The 20,763-nt window shown below is 35.6% G+C and overlaps 1 protein-coding gene across 2 annotated transcripts in view; it reads left to right on the top strand.

The window, feature by feature from the left end:
* Positions 1-36: 36 nt before the first annotated feature.
* The window catches only part of LOC149907678 (uncharacterized), a 28,877-nt gene continuing 8,150 nt past the window's right edge, over positions 37-20,763 (top strand). Inside the window, exons 1-18 of one of the 2 annotated variants that reach the window (XM_090102721.1) lie at positions 37-896; positions 11,446-11,552; positions 12,032-12,178; positions 13,115-13,212; positions 14,208-14,405; positions 14,727-14,885; positions 14,984-15,238; positions 15,336-15,499; positions 15,662-15,815; positions 16,053-16,235; positions 16,951-17,082; positions 18,429-18,519; positions 18,924-19,051; positions 19,141-19,317; positions 19,573-19,697; positions 19,991-20,132; positions 20,212-20,451; positions 20,526-20,679. In XM_090102721.1, coding sequence (XP_089958847.1) covers positions 709-896; positions 11,446-11,552; positions 12,032-12,178; positions 13,115-13,212; positions 14,208-14,405; positions 14,727-14,885; positions 14,984-15,238; positions 15,336-15,499; positions 15,662-15,815; positions 16,053-16,235; positions 16,951-17,082; positions 18,429-18,519; positions 18,924-19,051; positions 19,141-19,317; positions 19,573-19,697; positions 19,991-20,132; positions 20,212-20,451; positions 20,526-20,679 — 2,842 coding nt within the window. In that variant the 5' untranslated portion in view covers positions 37-708. The remainder of the gene's footprint in view (positions 897-11,445; positions 11,553-12,031; positions 12,179-13,114; positions 13,213-14,207; positions 14,406-14,726; positions 14,886-14,983; positions 15,239-15,335; positions 15,500-15,661; positions 15,816-16,052; positions 16,236-16,950; positions 17,083-18,428; positions 18,520-18,923; positions 19,052-19,140; positions 19,318-19,572; positions 19,698-19,990; positions 20,133-20,211; positions 20,452-20,525; positions 20,680-20,763) is intronic. The other variant, XM_090102722.1, reaches the window with a different exon arrangement.

Below are 20,763 nucleotides of genomic sequence, written 5' to 3'. Positions count from 1 at the left end.
TCCCACGAACTGCTTTAAATGTAGCGGAGCTAGCTGCACTCGTTGAACGCGCAGTATGCGTGCGGGATGCTCCCTGACGTATGTTATAAACACCGACCGTTTTATTTTTATTGACGGTGAGAACAGGAGCGTGTGGTCCAGCAACGTGTGGTGTAATAGAGCATAAGTGGCGCAGCGGTGCGCATTGGCAAGCTGCCCGTGAAAGTGCCAGTCCCCGGAGCACCGGCCAGACCGACGCCTGCGCCGCGAAATCTTTATCCTTCGTGCCCGACCCTTAGCTCAATATCATACAAAAACCGGAAAATATAATTCAACATTTTATATAAAACTGTCAAGAAAACTATCAATCAGCAACATTTGATGTGAAAGCGTATATTGTCCAAGCTATTCATGAGTTAGTCCATGCAGATATAGGTCGCCCGGTTTGATTCTGGCAGTGGGATATTTTTATTGTGCGGTGCAGACGAAAGAGTGCCACGACCACGTTGCTAGTTAAATGTTATTGCCTAACTATTAACCACAAAATTCATTCCATAAACTCTATAGATTACTGAAGTAAGTTCTAACTTCTAACACGACTCCGGGGTATATAGGTGCATAAAAGGGAGGTATGCATTGAAGTGAAATGATTCAGTCAGTGGCATTTATGTGAAATTGTTGACATTTGTAAAGTGCATTTGAAGGGAGTGTAGAAAGTGTGCAGCAAAAATGCATCATTTATATCCGATGGCGAAGGGTGACCCGATGTGCCCTTTGGGTTTCCACCCGCAAGTGCGGTGGCCGACTCGCTGCAAGCGGTGTTTCAGAGATTACAAGGAACACGGCGGACGGAAAAGAGACGATGATTTCACTGCATCTACACCAAGTCTCTCTACCTGGAACTCGCCATCATCACGGTGAGCACGATAACTGAATATTGTCACTGTGTATTATTCGGTTAAAAAATACTCCTCTAATGCGTTTACGATATTCTGTATACTTACCTACTTGATTGCCTACATCTGATTAAGTTATGATCTATGTTTATCCTTTTTTTACACCTGTTAATAATAATAAAAAATATCAATCAATTTTCAATTACAATACATGGGTAATATACCATCAATGGTATATTACCTATCTTTTTTTATTTTATTTTATTTATTTGGTCAACCAACATTTGTTTACAATGATTCTTAAATATAAATTTTACATAACATATAGTTCTTGCGATAAAGTAACAAATAATTAGAGGTTGACACAGCATGCGCCAATTATACAGAGCTATTTCTTAAAATTAGGATACTTGTTATTGTTAATATTATTAAAAGAATAAGAATTATTTAATTATGGTGATGACAACAATTTAAGGTTTTAATTTTTGTATATCCTTCACTATAGAACGGAGCTTGTTGGGTGTATGGAAGAAGATGTCGATTTTATCACTGTATTTATTTACAATTTTGGATAGCCTGGGTAGTGGCGAGTTGGCCCCGGAGACGGATTTTCGGAGAGGAGGAGCTAATGGGGTTATTTTGCAGCGGGGATATCTAGCTGGGACACGAATGTTGAGTCTTGTTAGCAGTTGGGAACAGTCTATTTTATTGTTCAAAAGTTTAGATACGAAAAGTAAATCAATAATGTCTCTTCGATCTTCGAGTGAGTTCATATTAAAGTTAGAGAGTCGGTCTTTATAAGAGTTTAGTTTTTTCTTTGGTGATTTACAATTGTATAGCAAATGCCACAAAAATCTCTTCTGAATGCGTTCGAGCCGTAAAATATGTGTGGCGTAGTGTGGTCTCCAGACAGTAGAGCAATATTCTAGTATACTGCGCACGAGGCTGTTATACAATGTGACTTTTGTTTTATAGTTTTTAAATCCTTTAGAATTTCTCATAATAAAGCCTAGCATTTTAGAAGCACGAGTAGTAATGTTATCTATGTGTTGTATGTATGTTAGTTTGCTATCTATAAGTACACCCAAATCACGGACTAACTTTTTTTCTAGAATCTTGTGGTCCCCTATACTATAGTTGTAATTTATTGATTTTAATTTCCTAGTAAACCTTATGAAGTAGCATTTACTTGCGTTGATCTCCATATCGTTTTGTTGGCACCAACCAACAAAACTATTTAGGTCGGTTTGTAATTTAAACGCATCTTCAATATTTTCAATCACTCTACTGAACTTAATGTCATCGGCATACATAAAGCTGTTTGAGTATTTGAAGCATGAGGGTGCATCGTTAATGAACACATTAAAGAGGATTGGACTTAAGTGGGATCCCTGAGGTACACCTGACGTGATATAGCGAGGCAACGAGCTGTAGCCATTGAGCACTACAAAAAATGTACGGTCACTAAGGTATGACTCAAACCATTTGAGGAAAGCATGAGATACTCCATATCCGTTCAGTTTACTGAGTAGAATATGATGAGAAACGCGATCAAATGCTTTACTCAGGTCGGTGTAGATGGCGTCAATCTGCTTATTGGAGTCGAGGGCCTCAGCTATATCTTCGTTGAAGTCAACTAGATTTGTCACGGTGGATCTACCTTGGACGAATCCATGCTGCCTACAAGTCATAAATTTTTTAAAGTGTTCATTGAGATGAGGACATATAAGAGATTCAAAAATCTTGGCAAAGATTGGAAGAAGTGAAATGGGCCTATAGTTTTTTACAAGATTGACATCATCCGATTTGTGTATTGGTACCACTTTAGACATTTTCCATCGCTTGGGAAATATTCCTGTGCGAAGCGATGTATTATAAATAATCAAAAGTGGTTTAACTAAAAATTCAGCACAGGAAGCAACAAAATACGGAGCAATATTATCTGACCCGCTTCCTTTGTGTATGTTAACAGATCTGAGTTTCTTTAGAAGCATATTATGTTCTATGATCGGAAGATTTAGAATAAGGCTGTTATTATTATAAAAAATTTCATTAAGACCTGTGTGAGAAGATGTTGTGTATATAGATTGGAAAAATGTTGAGAAGAGCTCACAAATTTGGTAGCCGTCTGAGGCACTTAAATCTCCGTGGGAAATTGAGCTAGGATAGCTGCTAGTGCCTCCGCGCTTAGCCTTAATATAAGACCAAAAATATCTAGGGTTTTCATTTATTTGTGTTTCCAAAGAATTAATGTATTTATTATAACATTCGGTAGCCACACGTGTACACCGTGCACTTAGGAGATCCAATTCAAATGCGTCTCGGGGGTTTTTATATTTTTTATAGCGGCGTCTTTTGTTAAGTTTCTCTTTTAACAGTCTAATAAGTTTATTACTAAACCATGGCGGATATCGATTCTTTTTAGTGTTAATCCTGGGCACATATTTGTGTCTATTTACATATTTAAATTTATTTATCTAACTATAATTAATTCAAATTAATTATTATAGATAAATAAATTTCCCTGGTATATCAAAGCATTTCTCTACGTTCGAGTCATGAAGAAGTATAAAGAAGAAAAGGTTTATTGTACCCTCGATAAATCATAAATGAATGCTCGTTACATAGGTACTTACATTACCTAAAAGTACACAACAATATACGGTTACCTACCACATTCTAGGGAATTGTTTAACAATTATACCTATACTTAAATGGACATTTAAGGTAACGGCACCAGTGGTGGACAAGCATCCAGTAATGGACAAAATAAATATTAAATTTAAATATTAAGACCAAAATTAACGTTATATAATTTGGCAATACTTAAAATAAAAGTTTGGTTCATAAGCTATCAAAATACGACACTTCATCATATTCGGCCAAAATGTTTGAAGATGGCAGAACGTTATGTTTAGTTGCTGCGACTCGTTTCGAAGAAATCCGTTTTTACTAAGGAAATCCTTAAGGAAGTGCGGACACAATTTTGGTTATAATAATTTTTGTATAAATGTCAGCAAAATTTGATATTACTTTTATTTATAGTAGTTAAGTGTACGAAATATTACACGATTTAGTATCATGATAGGTTATGTTGTTTGAATAAAATTCTTCAGTGTCCATATCTGGATTAAATTCTATGGATATATCCATTTATGGACATATGTCGAAAATAAACGTTTTTTAAAGGTATTAATTACTTGCGCTTTTCTGTATTGTCTTTTCTTTCTGATTAATAATATACCTATCACGACCATTTCAAACAAAGGGTTCCAATATTGTACAACAATTGTCCATGACTGGATTTGCTTTGGTTCCTATAATGGACATTGATATTTTTTGTTAAAATTACACTAATGGGTCCAACAAAATAATATCTATCTTAACATGAAGAATATATTTTAGAACAATGGGTCATGATGTGCTGTGCGACTCGTTCTCAGCTTCATTCTCTATCACTGCGTAGAGAAGTCGCATAGGTACTTATGCGTATTGTTTAACGCATCTATCATAGAGAGTTCTCTGATGAACTGTTTGGATCACTGTCTGCTGCTAAATTCCACCACCATACAGCACACACGCTTAAATTTCATCCACACCATCTAGACAACAGTTTAAAAAAAGCTTTTTGCCTCGTGCTACAATTTGGAATCCATATCGATGGACCGATCAGTTTAAGGCTGCTGGCGGATTCAGATTGGCGATTCACTTCACGAGTGTAGCGGAATGCCAGGAAACAGAGATATATGGCGGAATATCGTGAAGCGGGTAACATCTACCCCCCCAAACCTCATGTTGACCACGTTCGCTCTGACTAGAGTGATATGACGAAGAAGAAGTCCCAAAATGGGTGGAATGGCAGTACTTTTTTTAGTTATATTTTTCATCCCTGACTTATTGAGAAAAAAAAACCCATATTGTTGTTTCATAACTCGTATTTAACGATGCATTTGTCCAATTTTTGCTGTTTTAAATATTATAAGTATGCAAAATAATTAATAAGTACTATTTTTTATGGATACATCCCCGATTTATTGTATTCCAATCATCATTTTCAAGATTCTATTGATAACTATAAGTCTTCTCTAAGTGTAAATAACTGGAGTAACAACATTAGGTACAGTCCATAAATGGGTGTTCATAACTGGATGTTGTCCAAAACTGGGTGTCCATCATTAGATTTTCACTGTCCAACACTGGTGCAAAAAAGTGGTTTTTTAATTTAAAAATAACTTCATTATTTATGCATTTAAATCTTTTTTCTAACATTGGTTACGTTAAACTAACATTGAACTAAAGGTACAACTAAACAATATCCAATAAAGTTAAAAAACCTACGAGAAATTTGCAAAAAACTTCAATTTTTTCCTTAATCTGTACAAGACTGGTGCCGTTACGTTATTTAATTTCAAATTCTAAAGATAAATGTAGATAAATGTTTTACTTTTAGAATTTCTTAATCTTTAGATTTCGAATACAAATCTCGTTTTCATCGCTGTAAATTAGTTCAAGTTCAACCCCGTTCTAAACAGTGAATGTGACTCATACCTATCTATTACTACATAGTAAGGAACTTGTAGCGACACCTCGCTCTGAATCGCGCAAGCGAAATGTTTTCGCTACAGAGCTATATATACAACTTTCCGACATCATCCATCGGGGCCTTCACGGCCGGCCAGTCGAGTAGACTGGTCGAGGATCCTCCCTTTTTCGATGGAGGAATTCCACCTTCCTTCCGACACAGTGGTGACCCCGACGTGATCAACTCCTTCTGTCCATTCATGATGTCCATGCTCACCTATCCCTTCCCCGCCTACGATCACCGCCCGCCAGCCAGCGCACTCGGCTTCAAATGGAGTCCTGTCCACTACCATGTGCGATCGCGCATGCTTGGTCAGCTCCACAGCCATCCTCACTGCACACTCCGACTCACTGGAGCATTACACGCAGCATCACCGCACTCAGTTCCGACTCACCGTGAACTAGCGGCTTCCTGTTCCGACTCACTGGAACATACCTGGCACTGGCGAGGCAACTCGTACTACGACCTCCGGTCTCGGAGGGGAGTCCTGTAGCGACACCTCGCTCTGAATCGCGCAAGCGAAATGTTTTCGCTACAGAGCTATATTATATACAACTTTCCGACATCATCCATCGGGGCCTTCACGGCCGGCCAGTCGAGTAGACTGGTCGAGGATCCTCCCTTTTTCGATGGAGGAATTCCACCTTCCTTCCGACACAGTAGTTATCCGTATAGGACTTCCAAACCGACAAATCCATCCTGAATAGACAATTTCAGCTACAGTCTCTGCTGTAATATCTTTTATGGGAAAAGCTTCTGGCCAAGAGGTACTTCTGTCGATCATGGTTAGAATGTATCGATAACCATTGCAATATTGTAAAGGACCAACGATGTCGATATGCAAATGCTCGAATCGGTCGCTTTTCGTAAAAGTTCCAGTAGGCGAAATAGTATGCCTATGTACTTTGGAACGTTGACACTCTATACATGCACGTGTCCAATTGGTAACATCTTTGTTTATAGATGTCCATATAAATCTGTCTCGCAAGAGTCTTCGTGTCGTACGTATGCTAGGATGACTAATTCCATGTATAGCGTTGTAAGCCGATATACGAAATTCTTCGGGCAAATATGGTCTTGCGTTCTGCATAGTTACATCACAATACACTGGCATGTTACTAGGTGGTAAAATTATCTTTTTAAAGTTTAGATTTTTCGATTGTAGTAATAACTTGAGTTCCTCATCATTTTCTTGAGCTTTTGATAACTTTTCGTAATCGATGGGCGATGGCATATCTATTGTAGCTATCCTTGATAATGCATCGGCCACTACATTTTCTGATCCGCTTATATGTTCGATTGATGTACAAAATTGCAGTATGCAATCGAGATGACGTAATCTTCGCGGCGTATCATTTTTGCTGATTGTATTATTTTTGAATGTATGTATTAAAGGTTTGTGATCAGTATACACGGTTAATGGCCTGCCTTCGACCATATATCTAAAATGTTTTATAGCCATGTATATAGCTAGCAACTCTCGATCGAATGTACTATAGCGTTGTTGCGCTTCGCTTAATTTTTGTGAAAAAAATCCGAGAGGCTTCCATGAGTTTCCTTCTCTCTGTTGAAGTACTGCACCGGCACATGTGCTAGAACAATCGGTCATGATAGCAATAGTAGCATCTGCGGCGGGAAATGACAATGTAACGGCACTTTGAAGGTTTTCCTTACATTGCTCGAAGGCTGTTGATGCTTCATCAGTCCATTGTATCGGAGTTTTATCTTTCTTGCCGGAGTTATGTATGTACTGATTTAGTTTTGATTGTACTTCTGCAGCGTGAGGTAAATGACGTCTATAGAAATTTAGCATTCCTAGAAATCGTCGTAATTCTTCGACTGTTTGTGGTTTTGGGTACTCTTTTATGACCTTGACCTTATCTTCTAATGGTTTTAATCCTTGTTGTGAAATATTATATCCCAAAAAAACTTAATTCCGTTTTGCCGAATTCACATTTTGATAAATTGATAGTGATTCCAAACTCATTCAAACGTTCGAAAACCATTCGTAAGTGTTTCGTATGGCTCTGGTGTCCTGATGACGCAATGATGACGTCATCGATGTAGGAAAATAAAAATGGAACGTTTTCCTCGCTTTTCTCGCCATTTTCGGAATCAGTTGGAAAATGAAGGTCACGGAACACAACGTTGTTTAAAAATCGTTGGAATGTCTGCGCTGCATTCTTAAGTCCAAAAGTCATTCTTTTAAATTCATATAAGCCGAAGGGTGTAGTTATGGCTGTTTTCTCAATATCTGATTCGGCGACACCAATATTATGATAGGCACGTTGCAAATCTAACCTTGAAAATATAGTTTTTCCTGCCAATAGGTATGTACAGTCTTGTATACGCGGTATGGGATATCTGTCCGGTTTAGTTATCGCATTTAAGCGTCGATAATCTCCACAGGGTCTAATATCTCCGTTCTTTTTCATTACCACATGTAAAGGACTGGCCCAGCAACTTTTTGATGGTTGACAAATCCCCATCTCTTGCATTCGCTGAAATTCTGCGCGAACTTTATTGTATTTGTCAGGCGGTAGAGGTCGCGGTCGCGAAAATACGGGTGGGCCGCTTGTTTCGATGTGATGGACTATAGAATGTCGTGGAGTCTCTATGAAACGCATTGGCTTAGTAATGTTCGGAAATTGCGATAACAGATCACTATATTTATGATTAAAGTCGATTGTGTTGACTGGTATATGTTTACTCAAAGTTACTGAACCGATTACACATAAGTTTGTCACTGTATCAATTAATTTTTGACGATGAATGTCCACTAAAAGTTTGTAATGTCCCAAAAAATCAGCACCTAATATTGCTTGTTTCACTTCGGCTATAATAAAAGTCCACCGGTAAGGTCTACGTAATTTTAAATCTAATGTAAGTGTCTTTACACCATAAGTCTTTATAACGCTTCCGTTAGCAGCGTATAACTCGTAATTATCGCACTTCGGTCGCTTATGCACAGTTTTAGTCACAGGGATCACTGATATATTCGCTCCCGTATCAATTAAAAAATTTAGTCCCGATGTTCTATCGGTAATGTTAAGGCGGTGCGATGGCTTAATAGTGCAAATCTCCGCCTGCGATTGCACTCCTTCTAGTTTTCCTGCTGTTTAGGTTTTTTATTCCAAGCACACGGCTCTATACATTTGTTAGCTCTATGATAAAATCGCGCGTGGTAATAACAAAGACTGTCGGCGCTCCGCGGCTCACGCCGTATCATGTTACGTCCACGGGATCTCGAACTAGACCGATTACGATAATTATAATTTCGTTTTTTATGTTGCAATCTATAAATGTTCTGTAATTCCATCACTTGTAGAGTCAATTGAGCTATTTGCTCTTGCAGCACGGAAACGGTATCAGCTGACGTCGACGGTTTGCTACTAACCTCCGATATTTGATTAGGTCTTATATTTTCCATAATTTTGTCTGCAATCGTAGCTAAATTTTCCAAATCTTTTACGTCGGTGACGGCGAGAACGGAGCGTACTGCAGCTGGAAGATGACCTTGCCACATGATACTCAGCGTTTCATCGGGAATTTTTCCGCGGGCCAAATCTCGCATGCGCCTTAAGAGTTGAGAGGGTTTTTCGTCGCCAAGGTCGATTTCGCTCAAAAGTTTTTGGAGTTGCCGGTTTTCTGATTCTTCATACACTGCTAATAATCTTGCTTTTAAGGTGTCATATTTCTTCGTTTGGGGCTGCTGAAGCAATATATCGCTTACTTGTTGAATGACGTCTTTTCCCAATTTCGTGACGACTAAGTTAAATTTCGCCTCGTCGCTTAGTTTTTGAGGTGTTAAGATGGCTTCACACTGCACGAACCATAAGCGAGCTTGATCGCACCAAAATTCCGGTATTCTAGATGATACTGTTACTGTTGCTAACTCGGACGCTGGGCTTGCTGACGGAGCTCTATTTTCAGTTGTCATTTTTATATTCTTATGGCTTCGTGTAAAGTCCGAGGTCATGAAATACGTTGTCAGGTTGTCGCGTTGTCAGGCGTTGTGGTTAGTCGGGTGTTGTTGTTTGTCGGGGTCACCAGATTGTAGCGGCTTTATATATTTTGGATAGCGGAAATGAAACAACGGATTGACAACCTCTTTATATTGGAGCCAATTTACGACTGAAGTACAATTGGTAGAATACATATTAATGTTACATGATGCCTGACCTAATAAGTAACTGTAATGTGCTGACGGCACAGAACTAATTACCTCTACCAATGTAATATTTAGTAGCAAGTATGTGAAAGTAGGCTAACAATACTGAAAATAATACTGAAATACTACTACTGTTCAATTTTAAATAGGTTTTCAGGCTAAACAACAATACATGAATAATGTACTTATTGAATAAACTTCGCACATTAAATTTAGTATATTTAATGGAATTATGAAGAAAGAATATTAGAAAAATGTTTATAAACATGCCTATGTAATATTATTTTTAGGACGTTTTAAATACGGTACCTATACCTACCTTTAATATGGTTTACATTGAAACATGAATAAAATTGCAATGTTGATCTTACAGCAACAGTCTCGCAAATTCATAATACTGTGTGAACAATAATGTTATTACCATATAAACCCCCACAACTAGTATTACAAAGGAATCCTAACTCACGGTCCGCCCCGGCTTCGCTAGTGGTACATGTTTACCTACGTATTCTCTCCATAAGAACCATACTCGTTCTTCAAGAAATTAGGAATATTAGACAAAAAAGAATTAACGAAATCGGTTCAGCCGTTCAGGAGTTACTTATGCGCTTACCAACATTTTGCAATTAGGTAATTTTTTTATTTTTATACAAATACTAGCTTACCGCCCGCGGCTTCGCCCACTTTGTCTAAAACCTAATAAATTATATATTAAACATTCCTCTTGAATCACTCTATCTATTAAAAAAACCGCATCAAAATCCGTTGCGTAGTTTTAGAGATTTAAGCATACAAAGGGACATAGGGACAGAGAAAGCGACTTTGTTTTATACTATGTACTTAGTGATAGTTAAGTATATAGTTAATTACTTAAGTTATGAAAAAAATTGAATAGATTGGATCTTAGAGCATTAAACCAACTAAGGTCTGGATATTCAAGCGATCGAATGCAAAATTTTAATCAACACTTATTTCTTTTTTTTCTGTTAAACATAGATATATTGAAATAAAACTTGTGTGTTAAAAATTCTTCCCATGATGGATTGAGTTGATTTTCATCTCAGACAAAAATAATTATACACGCTAAGAACATGACTTCGGGATTTTGTTCAATTCAATAGATAAAATCATATCTGGAGAATATCTGGAGATCTGGTATAATTTATAGTTTTATTGCTATTTGAAGCTGTAGGTATATAATTTTCTTATGCTGCAATACCTACCAACTTGTAACTTGCGACTTTATTTGCATTGAAATTCCAATAAAAAAGGGTCCAAGTGGTCCCAAGTTTACTTAAACGAGTAAATATTATATCTACTAAAATAATTTAATTGAATATCCTTACTTGACGGTTTACGACATTAGTAGTAATGGTACAGGACGTTTTAATGGACCGCTGAACAGATTTAAAGAATCCGAAAGAACGTAAAAGCGATATTAGTCGTAAAAGATAAAAAGCAACATGCTCGTCAGTTGTGAGACCATAAAAAGAGAAACGTGGCACAATTCCAAATTCCTGAACGATTTCTCGAATTGTTTGCATTACTCCTAGTAAGATTGACGCAATAGTTGTCCATATAGAAGCTTTGTTACTTTAATACATTTTAGATGTTTCAACTCAAATATTTAGTCGACTCGTGCTTATTTCACAAACATATTTTGTTGTTTCTATAGATGATGTTTCATATCCCCACAGCATACCTATTCAATATTTACAAGACAAGCAAAGAGAATGAAAACATAATACAATAACACAGCACAACAAATACATACATTCGAATAAAAACAACGCACTTTAATCTACATAATATTGTAGAAGTCGTGATGAAGAGAATGGCGCAGACGGTGAGAGGACAAGCCGCGGCTGGTCTTCAAGCGTTAACCTCAGCTACAACGAACCTGCCAAAAAAGACTCTTCGTCAGGTAAGTAACATATTAATAATTTTTTGTATTAAACTAAAAAATATAGCCGATTCAACCCGAAGCTAAAAATGCCAATATGAAAAAAGAGATGAGTTCTGTACAATCTGTCTCGTCGTTAGTCATACATCGTTTTAATGATCAAACAACACTCATCTCTGCTTTATGAATTAACTCGGCATTATATCGTAAAATAAGTTTAAATATAACTATTACCAAAATATACTTTCCTGGCTCTAATGCATTATGAGACCAATCTCTTTGTGTACATTTATTTGAGAGTCGAGTATGTTTCGTCACTAATTGGGCAAACTCGCATAGTGATATGCACTCCATTCCACAGATGATTAAATTGACGCTGTAGCATAAAAACACCATCAGTATCGACTTGTAAAAACCTTTTCATTGCCTTCGTAAAACCACTGCGCTAAAAATGCGAAAAAAATAATATTTCAGGATATAATACCTCAAATATTTCACAGGGTCTAATAAATCCACGGCGTGGACGTCGACCCCTGACTTGGCAAACGAATCAGAGACCGCGACTGCGGTCACGGTTAACCTTAAATTACCGAAGAGGCGGTCTACCGGTCCACTGCCTTCACTGGACACCGGTCAAACTAACAATGGTAAGGTCTCATATTTCTTATTTGATTTTTTTTCCCTATACGTTAATTGTGTAAAGGCCCATAGTACATTCTTGGATAGAATTGTAATTTGTACTTACAAAAATAAATACAAGTAACTAACTATACATATCATACAACAGGATCATATAGATAATATTTAAATATCTAATGAATGTACCTTACCAATTTTGGAACAAACGTTCTTTCTATTTTATTCTTGATCTATAATCTATTATATTAAAATAACGATATATTTAAGGGTAATTAGACTATAGGACATAGGTAGCACATTAAAGTAATGTTGCCTTCACTATATGAAACTCGAATGAATATTTAATTAAGTACTGATCCGATAACAGAGATAAACTAAGTCTTAGGAGAAGATTAAGACTAGAAACTTTTTGTCACGCTTTTGCGGGCGCACTAAATTATGTTTTCAGGAAATAAGGAATGAAGATATGTCTGAATATTTTTACGCAATAACGTGAATCTAATATAATAATATTGCGTGAAGATCTTGTTTATCAATTCTAGACATAAGTAAACAAATCTTCCAAAAATACTAAAAATCAATAATATAAACTAAAATACGACATTAATCATTTAATAGTTCAATAAGATATGATTTATTACTGTAACATAAAAACTTTTAATGAATATCTTCTTTTATTTACAGCTACACATATATATGGTAAACAATCTTGGAGTACCCTGTAATATAACATTTTGCTATATTCCTCATGTTCTCCCACGTCATGCGTACTGATTCCCCCTCTGCCTTCACCCACCACAATAAAATGGCCTAAGAATTATAACAGTTTGTAATTAATGATTGAGCTTATTAGCATTAATGAGCTTTTATATTTATTATAGGCTTTGCCCTTTTTAATGTTTTGTGTAGAAGATTTTATCCTCCCTTAAATTGTGTATTGGCAGAATCCGTAACAGTTCGTCGGCCATCAGCGTCGCCGCCACCGACCACTGCACAGATCACCATCAATAAGAATGACTCACTTGCGGAACGTGTTAGAAAGGTATACATTTTATCATCGTCTTTGTCTATATGTGTAAAGAAGGAATGCATAGGTATAGGACAGTGCCAAGAATTTTATTTTGATTACTTTCTCACTACTTCGTTGAATCATTGTTATATTACGAGCGCTTTAATTAATCCACTTTAGACAATTTAAGTATTTATAGAATACAGGTGCAATGCTTGAACTCTTACTGAACTTCAGTGAACGAAATTGACGACTGATATATTTTTAAATTTCCTACGTCTGTTGGATGTGGGATTTGTTGATATGATAAGATAATATAATTAGGTAAAATGTTGAACATGAATTCGTGCCAGATGAATTCTCGGCAACAGCAATACGAATGCGTTTCATTTAAAAATAGAATTATTCAACAGAATACAGAACATAGGTAGTTCGCCTACGCTATTATTGATTTCCGATAGATCTCACGCATAATTTTGAACCAAAAACAAATACATGTAAACTGGTCTCCCTGTATCGTGATATAAATGTGGAGTGCGCTTCAAGTAGGTCAGCGCAACAGACGGATTGCCATAGCTTTCAAGCGTGTTTCAAACCAATGCTAAAAATAACCGAAAGGTCGTCATCATTTTAACATTTGGCACTGTAAATGACATTATAATTAATTAGATAAGGAATTGATCTTTAATTTGTTAAGCACCACTTTACTTTACACAAGTTTGAATAAAGTAAACATTTTATTCAAATAGCGGTTGATTAAAAGCCAAAAGGCACTACTTCGGATGCATTAAATATAAGGATGCTCATGATTATACAATATAAAATGTCGTTTCAGAAAATCTTTTAGCAATAAAATAAATTTGAATAATAAGAGTATTCGTTACTCTTCAAAATAATTATAGAGTAGGTAACGAATGTATTGTAACTCATTCGTTACTCTATAATTATTTTTACATTTTAGAGAGTTAAATCTAGGTACCTATATATTTTTTTTACTTTGTAATTGGTCTCACAAAATAATCTCACAGATGCAGTTAATGAAGGCCCAAAGCAGTTTTGAGAAAGAATCAAGTCTAGAAAAGGAACGTGAAAGGAGAAGTCTATCTCGAAGTAAAGAAGAAGAAAAACCTAAAGCCAAAGAAGAAAAACCTAAAGCCAAAGAAGAGAAACCTAAAACCAAAGAAGAAAAATCTACTATTAAAGATGATGTCAATTTTATGATGCAGGTATGCATATATTATTGTCCTATTAATTTCAGTGTAGGTACTGTAATTGTACATCATTTCATACTTTTAATTTTGGCATAATTACTTACATAGTTTTTCAACAGGTTCTACTTGAATACATAATATATAAAAAAGTTACCTTTAAAATAATTACATAATATCATCAGGGATAGGTTATTAGATCCGTTTACCATTAGCAGACCGTTAAAGCGTGACCGTAGAACCAAGAAATGAAGACTATAGAAAATGCCAGCAGGCCAGACCTCCTTTCTTTTTCCAATAATTTTTCATCATACAATTTTTTTTTTTCAAATATTATAGGTCAAAAGCAGCCGAAGTCCAGCAAGATCAAAGCCTCCAATACGTGGTGGGCCGACACGTGACAAAGAAGAAACGTCAGACGACGAACATAGTCTCGCGGGCACCACCACCACGGACACGGAGACCACACTTATTGATGGAAATGCTAAAGAGATGCAGGTGTTTAATACTAAAAAATAACAACTGAGCCCTAATCTGCATCTTGTTCGTTCGCGTATTATGGACTATAATTTAATTTTATTTTTATTTTACCTCAGGAACAAATCGAGAGTTTAAAATCAGAAGTTGATTTACTCAAAAAACGCTGTGAACGAGTTGAAAAGGAGAAAAGCGATATCCTATTGAGGAGATTAGCAAATATCGATACGGTTAACAAATACTCAATAGGTCGATCTTCCGAAGTACTGAAACTACAACAGAAAGTCAATGATCTTACTACACAGAATGAAGATTTGAAGGACGAAAAGAAACATCTTTCACTTAGGATTAAAGAAGTTGAGGCTGAACTCGAGGTAAGTAATAAAATAAAAAAAAAACATTGTACATTTTTTGTACGAAGAAAAATGTATTAGAATATCGTGATAACTGTAACAAAAAATATTTTTCTAGTCTCGGCCATCTGTTGAAGCTCAAACGCGACAGATCGAACAGTTAAGAGCGAAATTGCTTGCTGCTGAAACGTTATGTGAAGAACTCATGGATGAAAACGAGGACATGAAGAAAGAGCTCAGGGATCTTGAGGAAGAAATAGAAGAAATGCAGGATACTTTCAGGTTGGGAAATAATATCGCGTTGATTGAAATAGCAAAATCTATTTCGTCTGAAAATAATATATTCTTTGGGTCATATATTTCGATAAATTATATTGAGCCTAATAAAATTTGTCAATGTGGTTTTTTTTTAATTTAATTTATCTTTACTTGTATTTTGTACAGAGAGGATCAAGCAGACGAGTACTCATCTCTCAGACGAGAATTAGAACAAACAATTAAGAATTGCCGAGTATTATCGTTCAAGTTAAAGAAAACTGAGAGGAGAAATGAACAGTTGGAGCAAGAAAAAGCAGACCAAGAAAAGAAACTTTTAGAGGTTAGATGGAGGCTTAAAATATCTAAAATTTTTGTCAGGTCAAAGATTCATTTTGGCGCTAGAAGATATTTTGATATAATTTTACAAAATGCTTAGGCCTATGAAATCAAACTTCCGCTATCAATAAAATATGTCAATACTTTGATCGATACTCTTTAATGATCGAAGTGTCAATATAATGAAAATTAACTTCATTCTTATTAGAACATTTTTATTAAAATCAAGTGTTATTTCCAGATAGTTGGTGGTAAGGATGGCATGGAACGCGAAAACCGTATAAAGGAGCTAGAGCAAGAAGTGGCCCGATCCAACGAAGTGTCGCTGCGGCTTCAACGGGACCTGGCGGAGGCCAACACCAAGCTCGCCGCCGCTACCGGGGCCCCGCCAGCCAATCTCAAGAAACAGCCACCTACAGACGGCGTAAGTATAAACTACTAGAGGTCCGCCCCGGCTTCGCCTGTGGTACATATTTCGCAATAAAAGGTAGCCTATGTCCTTTCTCGGGTATCAAAATATATCCATACCAAATTTCATGCAAATTGGTTCAGTAGTTTAGGCGTGATTGAGTAACAGACAGACAGACAGAGTTACTTTCGCATTTATAATATTAAGTATGGACTAGCCGTGCCCCGCGGTTTTACCCGAATTGCTTCGCTCCTGTTGGTCTTAGCATGATGATATATAGCCTATAGCCTTCCGCGATAAATGGGCTATCTAACACTGAAAGAATTTTTCAAATCGGACTAGTCGTTTCTGAGGTTAACGCGTTCAAACTAACAAACTCTTCAGCTTTATAATATTAGTACCTACAGAAGATTTACAATTAGGTGTTCGCCACGGCTCCCCCCCGGTAATAAGTATCCTATGGATGTCTGAGTCCTTTTCCTGGTACGAAGCTACCTCCACACCAATTTTATGCTTGTGTAGAGTATGTCTTGTTTACTCTATTGTACAGAAATCATTATAACATGTAAAATTTAATCATAAAATGCGTTAAATAAACGAACAACAGGACAGAATATTCTTTCACTTCATTTTTAATTCGTTGGATTAGATATTCTGTACCCGAATTAGTATAGCGTAAAAAGATACGAAATTCACATGTTACATGCCTAACAATGTATTTATTTTCCAGAAAAAAGTATCTCGCTCCTCGCTTACACGTGGAGGTAGTCAAGAAGATCCCGCGCAATTACTGCGCGATCTGCAAGATTCGCTGGAAAGGGAAGCTGATTTACGCGAACAGTTACGCAATGCGGAAGAAGAGGTATCATTTTATATTATTACGACCTTTTAAAAAAATCACGTATCACTTTATACATCACCTCATTAAACAGCTTGTTTATTCACTTTTTAACACTTTCAATTAATAATTTATTGGTAAGAATTATATAGCCATAACAAAATAAAACTTAGTACAAAAACCACAGCCAACTGGCGTGAAGCCAATTTGCATAAAATCGAGTCAACAACGGCATTAAATGGAGAAACACTTTATTGTAGGTAATATTATTATGATGCCACAATGCAATTTGTCTACGAAATCAAATTTTATATTTTTTACAGATTGTAAAATATTTAACTTAATTCTAAGTCGAAAATGTTTAAAATCAACTGAACGATAAACTTTACTAGATTCATCCAATTTCTTCGTAAATCGTAATTTCTATATTATTGAAGTAAAATTTTATCCTCAATTGTCGCATTGAAGATAAAAGTAGAGTTACTTGTAAATTAACTTTGAAGGACATTTAAAACTTTTATTTCATGGTCAAACAGGTAAATAAAAATCGCCCAAGCTGCAATGACAACAACTTGTCTTCGCAACTGAAATATCTTCCGTCCACGCAGCTCCATTCTTCTAGTAGCCAAGCTGCCAATGCATCTGTTAACACTGAAACTCGTAGCATTGTTGAAATGCAATACGAACTTGATAAAAATCTAACTTTGTCGAATATAGGCAAATTATTATCAATCGGCGTAAATAGAATAACACAGTCTCCACAGGATTCCATATTATCCTACGCTGAAGGCTGTCAAACTGATATTATCATGACACACGATGTGGAAACACATACTTCTAAAATAACTCTCGATTCGTGCATACAATGCGACAATAATGCTATAGATATGTTCACTCAAACCAATATAATTTTTTCAAAGAATAAAATTCAACAGACAGACGATTTCTTATCAGCTGTTTTTACACAAACAGATTCTCCTAAAACTAATGAGACGGGTGTGCAAACTTTGGCTTTAACTTTTGATACTAAAAGTGTCGAGGTTGATACAAATATTTTTCAAACAATTGACACTGATACACCAGTTAAAATTCCTTCTATGATAAGTGAAAACACACAAACTGAAGAATCGGATTTGAAATGTTCTAGAGAAAAATCAGATAGTCCCCCACTTTCATCCGAAAAATCAATAGCCACAACATCAAATCAAATCGCATTTCCCTATGCGCTATTTAATCCATTGGCAGCGAGGTTACCCATTGTAGGTACATAAATTAACCATTTTATTTATGTTGCATATAACAGCACTATCATTTAAATCGTAGATACATTACGCTGATCTATAACTAAATTAACCAACCGATATTTTCAGGCAAATAACTTGCGTAAAACAGCATCAAGAGTTGAGGACGACAATGAGTCCTTGCTACTACAGCTGAAGAAAATGGCTACCAAAGCCAGAAGTACGTCAAACTAATTATGTTATTGAGAATCCTTGTTTGTGTAACCTCAGTCACCGAAAATCATTGTTTTAATCCGTGTTTCATACTTCATAACATTTTCATTCTGTGTTGCTCTCATTCCCTTGACCCTTTACCCGATTGTTATGTGGTAATCTTCTTAGATCTTAAAACTGTGATTGCCGTTACTAACATGCTTTCTCTTTAAAGTACTTCAACAAGCAAAAATTCTCTGGTAGCCATTTTCTCCGGTTTAGCTTTGTAGCTAAGATAAATATAAATCAAATTTATATTTTCGCTCTTGATTTCATTTGATTTGATATCATTACTAAAACTTTTATGTCTTATTGGTGTATTTGAAAATATTTTAAAATATTGACAGTATTACAGTTAACAACTGTTTACAGGTCGTAAACTATCACCAACTGCTCCAAATAACAGGCTTTCAATTGAAGCACCAAATGAAAAAGACGAAGGTATATCTGATGAAGAGGATCCTGCTGAACTGCGTCTTCTACTTGAATTGAACGAACAGGTAACTACAGTCCAAAAGTAAAAGCAGAATATAATGTGGCCGTATATTTTCATTGTTGATTATACTCATATTTGCTATTTATAAAATAGGAAGCTGCAGTGTTACGCAAAAAAGTAGAAGATTTAGAACAAGACAAAGAAACCTTAAAAAAACAAGTTAAAGATCTCACAGAAAAAGTTTCAAATGCAGCCACCAAACCCAATGCAAACACAGCTTTGCGCCGAATCACTAATAAAAGCGGCAATTTAGCAGAAGAAAAAGTAAAGGTAATATGTTTATCTCTTCGTATTATAAAAGAAATTGTATTGTGACGTTGTAGGGGATAATCTCCGGATGATCTACTGAACCGATTTAAAAAAATCGTATACTTTACGAATGCCACGGTATATGTGAGTGTGCTATAATTTAAATAGTTTTTACTTTTTATCCCGCGATAACCCGGACGGAACTGGGACAATACCTCCTTCATCAATCTTATTACAATGTATATATATTTACAACAAGATTTGTCATAAATGCAGGTCCTTGAAGATGAAATAGATGAACTTAGAAAGAAGTTAATAGAGAAAGAAAGAGACTGTGAAAGATTACATGCAGAATTAAGTCTAGCCCATAAAAAACCAAAAGGATCATTAATGAAGAGCAAGTAAGATAAAGCTTCTATTTTTGTACAAGCTTCTATTTTATACAAGACTAGCTGTGCCGCGCGGTTTCACCCGCATTATTCCTCTCCTGTTGGTCTTAGCATGATGATATATAGCCTATATTACTCGTGAATGTGTAGCTTTGGAATGGTGAAAGAATTATTAAAATCGGTCCTGTAGTTTATGAGCTTATTCATTACAATCAAACAAACAAACAAAGTTTTCCTCTTCATAATATTAGTGTAGATACTATCATATATGTGTACGATATTTTAAATTATTGTCATGCGTGTAGGTCGTTAGATGGGGATCAGCAGAACGTAGACTTAAAACGACAATTACAAGTTATAGAACAAGAGGCAAGTGTTTTGAGAACGAAAACACAAAGCCTTGAAGCAGATAATGAAAAATTACAAGCAGAAAATAAACGATTACAGGTATTGTATGATTACTCAGATTATAAAGTCAAATACTATGAAATTGTATCTATTCATTATATTAACATACAATTTTCAGTTGCTCAAAGGTGCTAAGACATTAAAGACCGATAAATCATTAGAAACATCAACTCTTAAAGTTACTCAATTAGAAAAGGAATTAAAAGAAGCTTTAACTAAAATAAAGGAATTAGAATCTAATAAGGACGATAAGGGAGAAAAGAAAGTTAGATTTAGTAGTGAAATATCAAAGAAAGAAGCAGACAGTTTGAAGCTGAAACAGGAAGAATTAGATAAATTAAAATTAAATTATAGCAAAGTAAGTATACAACAATAAATATACAAACACAATCTTAAATATCTATACTTAATCATTTTTTGTGTATTTAATAGCTCGAAAAAGAGAAAACTAAACTTCAGACATCACTAAAAGAACTGAAAGACGATGCTATGAAATCATTCAAGGCCAGAACACCGAAGAAGGTCACAGACTTAACAACTAAATTACAAATGAAAAAGATGGTGGAAGATTTGGAAAATGAAATCGGTATTTTTAATAAATTTTTAATCGCTATGTTTGTTTGTTAGAACAGCATTTTGATATCTTAACTAATTTATTTTTTTCCTTTAG

The sequence above is a fragment of the Colias eurytheme genome, chromosome 6 (genome assembly GCF_061535395.1).
Source record: "Colias eurytheme isolate Ceu_HAF_F1 chromosome 6, ilColEury1 Martin Lab GWU primary, whole genome shotgun sequence".
Taxonomy (NCBI): domain Eukaryota; kingdom Metazoa; phylum Arthropoda; class Insecta; order Lepidoptera; family Pieridae; genus Colias; species Colias eurytheme.
This window is presented reverse-complemented; position numbering and strand designations above follow the sequence as displayed.